The 13,099-nt window shown below is 43.8% G+C and overlaps 1 protein-coding gene across 2 annotated transcripts in view; it reads left to right on the top strand.

Annotated features, from left to right (window-relative positions):
• The window catches only part of stat1-2 (signal transducer/activator of transcription), a 30,013-nt gene that overhangs the window by 9,762 nt on the left and 7,152 nt on the right, over window positions 1-13,099 (top strand). For both annotated transcript variants that reach the window (XM_021608237.2, NM_001124746.1), the window contains 13 exon segments: window positions 950-1,077; window positions 1,282-1,426; window positions 1,614-1,709; window positions 1,871-1,957; window positions 2,094-2,172; window positions 2,272-2,363; window positions 3,277-3,428; window positions 3,550-3,708; window positions 7,089-7,181; window positions 7,279-7,338; window positions 7,450-7,561; window positions 7,676-7,717; window positions 8,041-8,124. In XM_021608237.2, the coding sequence (XP_021463912.2) occupies window positions 950-1,077; window positions 1,282-1,426; window positions 1,614-1,709; window positions 1,871-1,957; window positions 2,094-2,172; window positions 2,272-2,363; window positions 3,277-3,428; window positions 3,550-3,708; window positions 7,089-7,181; window positions 7,279-7,338; window positions 7,450-7,561; window positions 7,676-7,717; window positions 8,041-8,124 (1,329 nt within the window).

Genomic DNA, 13,099 nt, shown 5'->3' with positions numbered 1-13,099 from the left:
ATAGGTGTGTGTGACACTGTCCTTCAAGGGGGTAGAGCAGGCAAAGTAATGTAAAATCGTGTGAGATGAAAATGGACAAATTAAAAGGTGTGCAATGTGTAGGCCCACTGAGTGTACATTCTGAACCTTGTTTGAAGTCAGTAGGTCACATGACCAAGGAGCTATTGAAATTTGAATGTAAAAAAAAGTTTGTACTTTGTTTATGCTCCCTAACTAATTCAACTAGGAATACAAAATGCTGCTCACATTTCCACATGCTTATTAGCTTTGGAAAGCGAATTCATGTCCAAAACACGAAAACAAATGGAGAAAAAAAAGAAAATTTTTACAACATCATGACACTTATTTGGAATCTGTGGCTATTGAGGTTTGAAAGCGCGAATATCCAACCTGAAACTGTCTTTACCTCGGTGTGACAGATTAGTGGTTGCCTGACACAAGGCAAGGTTGCTGGAGTGGAATGAAAGATGGCGGAAGCGGACGATGAAGTAGAGTCTGAATACTAGCATGACCTTGAGCGGATCACACCAGACATCCTAAGAATTTTGCTGAACTGAAACAGTTTTGTAAAGAGGAATGGTCCAAAATTCCTCCTGACTTTTGTGCAGGTCTTATCCGACTACAAAAACAAAATGTTAAGTTTATTGCTGCCAAAGGAGGGTCAACTAGTTATTAAATCCAAGGGTTCACATACTTTTCCCACCCTGCACTGTGAATGTTTACACGGTGGGTTCAATAAAGACATGAAAAAGTATAATCGCTTGTGTGTTATTAGTTTAAGCAGACTGTGTTTGTCTACTGTTGTGACTTAGATGAAGATCAGATCAAATTTTATGACCAATTTTTGCAGAAATCCAGGTAATTCCAAACGGTTTACATACTTTTTCTTGCCACTGTCGTTTATTTAATTGTCTCATTTAATAACTCACTGTTACTCCTCCTTGATCAGATGGCCCAGTGGTGCCAGCTGCAACTACTGGAGTCTAAATACCTGGAGCAAGTCGACCAGATCTATGATGACTCCTTCCCCATGGACATCAGACAGTACCTCAGCAAGTGGATTGAGAGCATCGATTGGTAAGCAGTGATGGGAGGAGAGAGTCTGCTGTATTTAGTGGATAAATAAACGTTCTATTCTACTATATTCGGTTCTCTTCCATTCTATTCTATTTTAGTGATGCTGAGACGCTGCTGTATAATGGATAAATAAAGATCTACTCTCTACTGTAGTCTATTCATACCCTTCATCTGATCTCTTCCCCTGTGATTGAAACTCTGTAGGGAAAATGTGGCTGTTCAGGACTCCTTAGCAACAGTACGTTTCCATGACCTCCTAGCCCAGCTGGATGACCAACACAGCCGCTTCGCACTGGAAAACAACTTCCTGCTACAACACAACATCCGCAAGATCAAGAGAAACCTCCAGGTGTAGTATTATCTCAGTTACATCTTTTCAGGACAGACCTTACTGCCAGTGGCCTTCCATACTTTATTGCTTGTATGTTACAGGAATGATCTATAATAACTTTTTTTTATTTTTTATTCTGGAAGTTATGACCCCAGTGTCTGCATGGTTTTTGGGGTTTGTGGTAATAAAGTACCCACTTTTCCAGGACCGCTTTCAGGAGGACCCCGTTCACATGGCCATGATCATCTCCAGAAACCTGAAGGAGGAGCAGAGGATTTTGGCTGCTGCCAAAAGCATAGAGGTGCCCTGCATGAACTGTATTGACATACATTGTAATTAGTAAAATCACCACACGTCTTTCTCTATCCGTGCTGTCAGATATTGTAGATGATACATAACTCTATATTGGAGTGTTTACATGCTTTAACTGTGCAGTTAAATGAACAGTATTTTCCTCTTCAGACCGACAGAGAAAACACACAGACCAGCATGGTTCTGGAGAAGCAAAAGCTGGACAACAAAGTCAAAGACATGAAAAACAAGGTTCAGGTGAGTTATCATTTCCATCATATACTAGATGTTGATTGTTTCCTGGTGGAACAGTTCCGTCAGTGATTTGCAGTACATGTTCATGCATGTCAGGTTTGCCATCTACCTGATCCAACGTGTTTATCTCACTTGCTAGGAAGCGGATCAGAATATAAAGTCTCTGGAATACCTTCAAGACGAGCGTGACTTTAAGGAAAATATTCTTAAGAACAGAGGTGAGGTGTTTTATTCTCAATCTGTAATAGATCATTTATTTACAGGTCTGTGTTTCATGTTTAGTCAGTAAGTGAATGTTTTTCCTTCTCCCACTTTAGAACATGAAATTAACGGGCTGACACCCAAACAGCTGGAACACGAGAAGCTGCAGATTGTAGAGATGTGTTTCAAGCTGAAGTTCAAGAGAGTGGTAAGAGGGGTCATGATGAGGTTAAAAAGTGACATTTTATCGTGACATTGTACTGTGAATGTTAACCGATTGTTTTCGCTTCAAGCACCACTAAAATTACATGTGTTCTAGTCATTCAGAAGATATGAGTTGAGACTAAAGGGGCTTTCATACCAAATTGGTTTGGTGTGTTTTTTCCAAACAAATTGGTTTGGTGCGTTTACCCCCTTAGTTCGGTTTGTTTGGACTGGTGTGAACACTATATCCGCGCTTGGGAGGGCACTAAACAATCCACAGTGGTTCGCTCAAAAAGGGTGGTCTCGGTCCAATTCAATTCATAATGTGGTGCGGTTCGCTGCAGATGAGAACTCAGTCAGCCAAAACACAGGAAAATAAGTTCCGCATTATTTTTGGTGGTTTGACTTGCAAGCATTTGATTTAATGCATGCAGCATCATCAGTGATATCTCTGAAACATTTTGGGGGTAGCAACGCATTTATGAGCGCATCCAATGCAGGTTAGGGGAGCCGGGGGGCTACACCGGGGGTATAGCTGAATATGGCCTATTCCCATTGCCGTTATAGCAGACATTGCGCTCTGTTTCCTCCTGCATGTTGTTGGAAGATTGGACACGCAATTGACGATTCATAATAATCATAGATGGATTTAACGATTTGGCATTTAAACAAATGACTTTTACGTACACATGGTTTTGTTGAGGAATTTTTGTTTGTTTGACATTTGGCAATGTGAAACCAGTCGGATCAAATGGGGGGAAAAGACAATGTAACAAATATAGTCGAACTATAGCTCAAAACTATATGTGAAAACGTGTATTATCCAGTAATAACCAGCCTGCTCACGTTGAAGAGTAGATAATAACTGTTCTTTATGTGCATGGACTTGCATGGACTTTACTTAATTTCCTCCACAGGAAGTGGTTGGCCAGTTGGCGGAGGTGCTCAACATGGCCGAGGCGGTCCAATCAGACTTGATCTCAGAGGAGCTGCCTGAGTGGAAGAAGAGGCAGCAGAGCTCCTGTATTGGAGGACCACCCAACGCATGTCTGGACCAACTGCAGAACTGGTGAGGAGACTAGTTCATTCTTTTGGGCATCTCTTGTCTGATTAAGCAAAAAGATGAATTTAGGAACCCAACAAAATAAAGTATTGTTCTTATTCTGCTTCATCTTCTTCTTCCCCTGTAGGTTCACAGCGGTGGCAGAAAGCCTGCAGCAGGTGAGGCAGCAGCTGAAGGAGCTCCAGGAACTAGAGCAGAAGTACACATACGACAACGACCCAATCAAACAGCAGAAAGGCTTCCTGGAGGGGCGGGCCCTGGCACTGTTCCGGAACCTCCTAGAACAGTAAGTGACACCACACTTGTATTCCAATGTTAAAGACCCATTCTGTGTTTTTCACAGGTGCATGCGGGACAAGGACATCCCAGTCGGCTGGGACAAGGACTTCCTAGCCGGCCAAACCCTCCCTTAACCCGGACGACACTAGCCAATTGTGCCCCGCCACATGGTTATCCCAGTCGCGGCCGGCAGTGACACAGCCCAGGCTCGAACCCGGGTCTATAGTGGCTGCCGATTTTGCAGGTTTTACTACTTACAAAGCATGTAGAGGTCTGTAATTTTTACAATCACATTGTATGATTTTTAAGTAATTAATTAGCATTTTATTGCATGACATAAGTATTTGATCACCTACCAACCAGTAAGAATTCCGGCTCTCACAGACCTGTTAGTTTTTCTTTAAGAAGCCCTCCTGTTCTCCACCCATTACCTGTATTAACTGCACCTGTTTGAACTTGTTACCTGAATAAAAGACACCTGTCCACACACTCAATCAAACAGACTCCAACCTCTCCACAATGGCCAAGACCAGAGAGCTGTGTAAAGACATCAGGGATAAAATTGTAGACCTGCACAAGGCTGGGATGGGCTACAGGACAATAGGCAAGTAGCTTGGTGAGAAGGCAACAACTGTTGGCGCAATTATTCGAAAATGGAAGAAGATCAAGATGACGGTCAATCACCCTCGGTCTGGGGCGCCATGCAAGATCTCACCTTGTGGGGCATCAATGATCATGAGGAAGGTGAGGGATCAGCCCAGAACTACACGGCAGGACCTGGTCAATGACCTGAAGAGAGCTGGGACCACAGTCTTAACGAAAACCATTAGTAACACACTACGCCGTCATGGATTGAAATCCTGCAGCGCATGCAAGGTCCCCCTGCTCAAGCCAGCGCATGTCCAGGCCCGTCTGAAGTTTGCCAATGACCATCTGGATGATCCAGAGGAGGAATGGGAGAAGGTCATGTGGTCTGATGAGACAAAAATAGAGATTTTTGGTCTAAACTCCACTCGCCGTGTTAGGAGGAAGAAGAAGGATGAGTACAACCCCAAGAACGCCATCCCACCCGTGAAGCATGGAGGTGGAAACATCATTCTTTGGGGATGGTCTTCTGCAAAGGGGACAGGACGACTGCACTGTATTGAGGGGAGGATGGATGGGGCCATGTATCGCAAGATCTTGGCCAACAACCTCCTTCCCTCAGTAAGAGCATTGAAGATGGGTCATGGCTGGGTCTTCCAGCATGACAACGACCCGAAGCATACAGCCAGGGCAACTGCATCTCAAGGTCCTGGAGTGGCCTAGCCAGTCTCCAGACCTGAACCCAATAGAAAATCTTTGGAGGGAGCTGAAAGTCCATATTGCCCAGCGACAGCGCCGAAACCTGAAGGATCTGGAGAAGATCTGTATGGAGGAGTGGGCCAAAATCCCTGCTGCAGTGTGTGCAAACCTGGTCAAGAACTACAGGAAATGTATGATCTCTGTAATTGCATACACAGGTTTCTGTACCAAATATTAAGTTCTGCTTTTCTGATGCATCACATACTTATGTCATGCAATAAAATGCAAATGAATGACTTAAAAATCATACAATGTGATTTTCTGTGAGATTCTGTCTCTCACAGTTGAAGTGTACCTATGATAAAAATTACAGACCTCTACATGCTTTGTAAGTAGGAAAACCTGCAAAATCGGCAGTGTATCAAATACTTGTTATCCCCACTGTATATACACTGCTCAAAAAAATTAAGGGAACACTAAAATAACACATCCTAGATCTGAATGAATTAAATATTCTTATTAAATACTTTTTTCTTTACATAGTTGAATGTGCTGACAACAAAATCACACAAAAATGATCAATGGAAATCAAATGTATCAACCCATGGAGGTCTGGATTTGGAGTCACACTCAAAATTAAAGTGGAAAACCACACTACAGGCTGATCCAACTTTGATGTAATGTCCTTAAAACAAGTCAAAATGAGGCTCAGTAATGTGTGTGGCCTCCACGTGCCTGTATGACCTCCCTACAACGCCTGGGCATGCTCCTGATGAGGTGGCGGATGGTGTCCTGAGGGATCTCCTCCCAGACCTGGACTAAAGCATCCGCCAACTCCTGGAGAGTCTGTGGTGCAACGTGCCGTTGGTGGATGGAGCGAGACATGATGTCCCAGATGTGCTCAATTGGATTCAGGTCTGGGGAACGGGTGGGCCAGTCCATAGCATCAATGCCTTCCTCTTGCAGGAACTGCTGACACACTCCAGCCACATGAGGTCTAGCATTGTCTTGCATTAGGAGGAACCCAGGGCCAACCGCACCAGCATATGGTCTCACAAGGGGTCTGAGGATCTCATCTCGGTACCTTATGGCTGTCAGGCGACCTCTGGCGAGCACATGGGGGGCTGTGCGGCCCCCCAAAGAAATGCCACCCCATACCATGACTGACCCACCGCCAAACCGGTCATGCTGGAGAATGTTGCAGGCAGCAGAACGTTCTCCACGGCGTCTCCAGACTGTCACGTCTGTCACATGTGCTCAGCGTGAACCTGCGTTCATCTGTGAAGAGCACAGGGCGCCAGTGGTGAATTTGCCAATCTTGGTGTTCTCTGGCAAATGCCAAACGTTCTGCATGGTGTTGGGCTGTAAGCACAACCCCCACCTGTGGACGTCATGCCCTCATACCACTCTCATGGAGTCTGTTTCTGACCGTTTGAGCAGACACATGCACATTTGTGGCCTGCTAGAGGTCATTTTGCAGGGCTCTGGCAGTGCTCCTCCTTGCACAAAGGCGGAGGTAGCGGTCCTGCTGCTGGGTTGTTGCCCTCCTCCTCCACGTCTCCTGATGTACTGGCCTCCATGCTCTGGACACTACGCTGACAGACACAGCAAACCTTCTTGCCACAGCTCGCATTGATGTTCCATCCTGGACGAGCTGCACTACCTGAGCCACTTGTGTGGGTTGTAGACTCCGTCTCATGCTACCACTAGAGTGAAAGCACCGGCAGCATTCAAAAGGGACCAAAACATCAGCCAGGAAGCATAGGAACTGAGAAGTGGTCTGTGGTTATCACCTGCAGAACCACTCCTTTATTGGGGGTGTCTTGCTAATTGCCTAGAATTTCCACCTGTTGTCTATTCCATTTGCACAACAGCATGTGACATTTATTGTCAATCAGTGTTGCTTCCTAAGTGGACAGTTTGATTTCACAGAAGTGTGATTGACTTGGAGTTACATTGTGTTGTTTAAGTGTTCCCTTTATTTTTTTGAGCAGTGTATATACATATACTGTATATTCTACCCATTTGTTCTTGAAGAATATCTAAATGCCTCTATAGAGTATATCACCTCAAAATTCCTTGTGTCTCTGTGGTGTGTCTTAGTTCCTTGGTGGTAGAGAGACAGCCCTGTATGCCCACACATCCACAGAGAACTCTGGTGCTGAAGACACAGGTGCAGTTCACTGTCAAGCTCAGGTAAGCACAAACACAACAGCACTGTAGTTCCTCCCATCTGTCGTTCCTATGGATCTGTCCAGACCTGGTTAAGTTTTGATTTGTATTTCCTCTCTAGATTTCTTGTGAAGCTCCCGGAATTCAACTATCAACTCAAAGTGAAAGCTTTGTTTGACAAGTAAGTAAAGGAGTGTGGTAGAATATGTTTGTGCGTTGTTATGCTCTTCTCTTGAATTTGTGATGTGAATACATAACTAAAGGGGGAATGCACATTGCGTTTTCTCTCCAGGGACGTTACAGAAAAGAAAGGGTTTCGTAAGTTTAACATATTGGGCACCAACACAAAAGTTATGAATATGGAGGAGTCAAATGGAAGCTTGGCTGCAGAGTTTCGGCACTTGGTATGTTTACACAATTTACAAATAGCATACTGCTTCTGAATGAGTTGTCCCAATTGTCCATTTGGACCTGCACTGTCATCACTCCTTACAGTTTATTCTCTGGTCTCAACACAGCAACTGAAAGAGCAGAAAGTAGCTGGCAACCGAACAAATGAGGTAAGAGACGACCTGCAGATTGATAGCTGGGTTGTATGACTGGCCTATAATGACAAGGTAATCGGTTACAGTCAGCTCATTCCGATAGATGTGAGTGCGTCCCGATAATATCTTCTTTCTCCTGAAGTGTGCGCTCGTTCGCCACTTCCCACAAATCTAAAAGCATTGAATTGGTATGGTTCGGAAGGAGTTTCCATCATATTTATTATACCAGTCATTTTCCTTTCAAATCAGGGAAGTGAACAAGTGCAGACTTTTGGAGGAAGGCGAGACAATTGGGACGTTAGCCCCTAATGTGTTGCTGTCTGACCGTGTTATTCCAGGGGCCTCTCATTGTGACAGAGGAGCTGCACTGCATCTGCTTTGAGTCGGAACTCAACCAGTCAGGTTTGGAAATCAAACTAGAGGTAAGTGATCTGCAATATAGTTCAGAAAGGAAACGCCAAGTAGAAATCTTTTTTATTTGACCATTTATTAAAGATTGAATAATGCAAGTCTTGGTCGAAATAGGCTTCTTCAGGGTAGCTCACTGCCCCAGCAAAGTGTCAATATATAAAATGACCTACAAACTATACCAATCCCCCAAAATGGCAGAACCATACACCAGACGACTATGTGTCGCTACTGCAGAAAGCGCCGTTGAGACATGATCAAATAGACCAGCTAAGTCATCCTACAATTACAAGACTATACTATGTGTGAATATCAACCATGTGTAGAATGCGCTGTGCAACACATGACTTACAGTTCTCATATGACACTGGGTACCCTCGCTTGAGGCAAGACGAGCTGTCATCTTAGTATCTACGTCCTATCTAACTAGCAACCGTAAGCAGTACGAACCCAACCGCCGTGGAGACGCACCGCCGGGTGCTCTCACTGAAACTACATGAGTAATCATCTGACGGGTCTACATAAAAATATCTCCTTATCGAACAAGCAAACTTAAGCAATATGAGCCGGTCAACAACCTGCAGCTACAATGCCTTCAGAAACTATTCAGACCCCTTGACTTTATTTGTTACGTTACAGCCTTATTCTAAAATTGTTTCAATTAAAAAACTGATACAGTGCCTTGCGAAAGTATTCAGCCCCCTTGAACTTTGCGACCTTTTGCCACATTTCAGGCTTCAAACATAAAGATATAAAACTGTATTTTTTTGTGAAGAATCAACAACAAGTGGGACACAATCATGAAGTGGAACGACATTTATTGGATATTTCAAACTTTTTTAACAAATCAAAAACTAAAAAATTGGGCGTGCAAAATTATTCAGCCCCCTTAAGTTAATACTTTGTAGCGCCACCTTTTGCTGCGATTACAGCTGTAAGTCGCTTGGGGTATGTCTCTATCAGTTTTGCACATCGAGAGACTGACATTTTTTCCCATTCCAGTTGGATGGAGAGCATTTGTGAACAGCAGTTTTCAGTTCTTTCCACAGATTCTTGATTGGATTCAGGTCTGGACTTTGACTTGGCCATTCTAACACCTGGATATGTTTATTTTTGAACCATTCCATTGTAGATTTTGCTTTATGTTTTGGATCATTGTCTTGTTGGAAGACAAATCTCCGTCCCAGTCTCAGGTCTTTTGCAGACTCCATCAGGTTTTCTTCCAGAATGGTCCTGTATTTGGCTCCATCCATCTTCCCATCAATTTTAACCATCTTCCCTGTCCCTGCTGAAGAAAAGCAGGCCCAAACCATGATGCTGCCACCACCATGTTTGACAGTGGGGATGGTGTGTTCAGGGTGATGAGCTGTGTTGCTTTTACGCCAAACATAACGTTTTGCATTGTTGACAAAAAGTTCAATTTTGGTTTCATCTGACCAGAGCACCTTCTTCCACATGTTTGGTGTGTCTCCCAGGTGGCTTGTGGCAAACTTTAAACAACACTTTTTATGGATATCTTTAAGAAATGGCTTTCTTCTTGCCACTCTTCCATAAAGGCCAGATTTGTGCAATATACGACTGATTGTTGTCCTATGGACAGAGTCTCCCACCTCAGCTGTAGATCTCTGCAGTTCATCCAGAGTGATCATGGGCCTCTTGGCTGCATCTCTGATCAGTCTTCTCCTTGTATGAGCTGAAAGTTTAGAGGGACGGCCAGGTCTTGGTAGATTTGCAGTGGTCTGATACTCCTTCCATTTCAATATTATCGCTTGCACAGTGCTCCTTGGGATGTTTAAAGCTTGGGAAATATTTTTGTATCCAAATCCGGCTTTAAACTTCTTCACAACAGTATCTCGGACCTGCCTGGTGTGTTCCTTGTTCTTCATGATGCTCTCTGCGCTTTTAACGGACCTCTGAGACTATCACAGTGCAGGTGCATTTATACGGAGACTTGATTACACACAGGTGGATTGTATTTATCATCATTAGTCATTTAGGTCAACATTGGATCATTCAGAGATCCTCACTGAACTTCTGGAGAGAGTTTGCTGCACTGAAAGTAAAGGGGCTGAATAATTTTGCACGCCCAATTTTTCAGTTTTTGATTTGTTAAAAAAGTTTGAAATATCCAATAAATGTCGTTCCACTTCATGATTGTGTCCCACTTGTTGTTGATTCTTCACAAAAAAAGACAGTTTTATATCTTTATGTTTGAAGCCTGAAATGTGGCAAAAGGTCGCAAAGTTCAAGGGGGCTGAATACTTTCGCAAGGCACTGTATGACAAGTATTCAGACCCTTTGCTCAGTACTTTTTCGAAGCACCTTTGGCAGCGATTACAGCATCAAGTCTTCTTGGGTAGGACGCTACAAACTTGGCACACCTGTATTTGGGGAGTTTCTCCCATTCTTCTCTGCAGATCCTCGCAAACTCTTGTCAGGTTGGATGGGGAACGTTGCTGCACAGCTATTTTCATGACTCTCCAGAGATGTTACAATCGGGCTCTGGCTGGGCCTCTCAAGGACATTCAGAGACTTGTCTTGAAGCCACTCCTGCGTTGTCTTGGCTGTGTGCTTAGGGTCGTTGTCTTGTTGGAAGCTGAGCCTTTGCCCCAGTCTGGGGTCCTGAGTGCTCTGGAGCAGGTTTTTATCAAGGATCTCTCTGTACTTTGCTCCGTTCATCCTTGCCTCGATCCTCGATCCACAACATGATGCTGCCACCACCATGCTTCAACGTAGGGATGGTGCCAGGTTTCCTCCAGATGTGACTCTTGGCATTCAGGCCAAAGAGTTCAATTTTCCCTTTAGTCAAACTCCAATTGGGCTGTCATGTGCCTTTTACTGAAGAGTGGCTTCCGTCTGGCCACGCTACTATAAAGGCCTGATTGGTGGAGTGCTGCAGAGATGGTTGTCCTTCTGGAAGTTGCCCCTAGCTCTACACAGGAACTCAATCAGATTCTTGGTCACCTCCCTGACCAAGACACTTCTCCCCTGATTGCTCAGTTTTGCCAGGCGGCCAGCTCTAGGAAGAGTCTTGGTGGTTCCAAACTTGAATGCACCTGAGCTCAATTTTGAGACTCATAGCAAAGGGTCTGAATACTTCTGTAAATAAGGGATTTCTGTTTTTATTTGTAATACTTTTGCAAAAAAATCTAAAACTGTTTTCGCTTTGTCATAGTTAAAGTGTACCTATGATGAAAATTACAGGCCTCTCTCATATTTTTAAGTGGGAGAACTTGCACAATTGGTGGCTGACTAAATACTTTTTTGCCCCACTGTATATTATAATATTTAATCAATTTTGGAATAAGGCTTTAACGTGACAATGTGGAAAAAGTCAAGGGGTCTGAATACTTTCCGAAGGCACTGCATATGGAATGTACTTTATATCAAGTAGCCAGCAAATACGGCAACATGTAGGCTATTGACCACGGCTGACTCCGTCATAGCAAACTTAATGAGGCACGGTACTGGCAGTTAAACTCATCGCAGTTTAGGAGCTCTCAACGACGAAGGATCCAGAGCCATGATTAGTTCCAGTATCTTGTCATCCGTTGCCAGCGTCAATGTTGAACAGAGGTTTGCCAGGTCCCGCCCGTGCGCAGTATCCAGGTAGCATAACATGAAAGAATTAGCATGGAACATCAGTCGTCGTCAGCAGAACTTAACAGTGCTTTGTCATCTCTTTCATCTAGGGGTGCCTTGCAAAAGTATTCATCCCCCTTGGCGTTTTTCCTATTTTGTTGCATTACAACCTGTAATTTAAATGGATTTTTATTTGGATTTCATGTAATGGACATACACAAAATGGTCAAAATTGGTGAAGTGAAATGTTAAAAAGTGCTTGTTTCAACAACAAAAAATGTAAATACAAAATGGAAAAGTGGTGCGTGCGTATGTATTCACCCCCTTTACTATGAAGCCCCTAAATAAGATCTGGTGCTACCAATTACCTTCAGAAGTCACATATTGAGTGAGACTGCACACAGGTGGACTTTATTTAAGTGTCACATGATCTCAGTATATATACACCTGTTCTGAAAGGCCACAGAGTCTGCAACACCACTAAGCAAGGGGCATCACCAAGCAAGCGACACTATGAAGACCAAGGAGCTCTCCAAACAGGTCAGGGACAAAGTTGTGGAGAAATACTGATCAGGGTTGGGTTATAAAAAAAATATCTGAAACTTTGAACATCCCACGGAGCACCGTTAAATACATGATTAAAAAATGAAAAGAATATGGCACCACAACAAACCGCCCACCAAAACTCACAGACCAGGCAAGGGGGGCATTAATCAGAGAGGCAACAAAGAGACCAAAGATAAACCTGAAGGAGTTGCAAAGCTCCACAGAGGAGAGTTGAGTATCTGTCCATAAGACCACACTCCACAGAGCTGGGCTTTACGGAAGAGTGGCGAGAAAAAAAGCCATTGCTTAAAGAAAGAATAAGCAAACACGTTTGGTGTTCACAAAAAGGCATGTGGGAGACTCTCCAAACATATGGAAGAAGGTAATCTGGTCAGATGAGACTAAAATTGAGCTTTTTGGCCATTTAGGAAAACGCTATGTCTGGTGCAAACCCAACACCTCTCATCACCCCGAGAACACAATGAAGCGTGATGGTGGCAGCATAATGCTGTGGGGATGTTTTTCATTGACAGGGACTGGGAAACAGGTCAGAATTGAAGGAATGGTGGATGGTGCTAAATACAGGGAAATTCTTGAGGGAAACCTGTTTCAGTCTTCTAGAGATTTGATACTGAGACCGAGGTTCACCTTCCAGCAGAACAATGACCCTAAGCATACTGCTACAGCAACACTTGAGTGGTTTAAGGGGAAACATTTGAATGTCTTGGAATGGCCTAGTCAAAGCCTAGACCTCAATCCAATTGAGAATCTGTGTTATGACTTAAAGATTGCTGTACACCAGCGGAACCCATTCAACTTGAAGGAGCTTTTGCCTTGAAGAATGGGCAAGAATCCCAGTGG

Source organism: Oncorhynchus mykiss, chromosome 7, assembly GCF_013265735.2.
Source record: "Oncorhynchus mykiss isolate Arlee chromosome 7, USDA_OmykA_1.1, whole genome shotgun sequence".
Taxonomy (NCBI): domain Eukaryota; kingdom Metazoa; phylum Chordata; class Actinopteri; order Salmoniformes; family Salmonidae; genus Oncorhynchus; species Oncorhynchus mykiss.
This window is presented reverse-complemented; position numbering and strand designations above follow the sequence as displayed.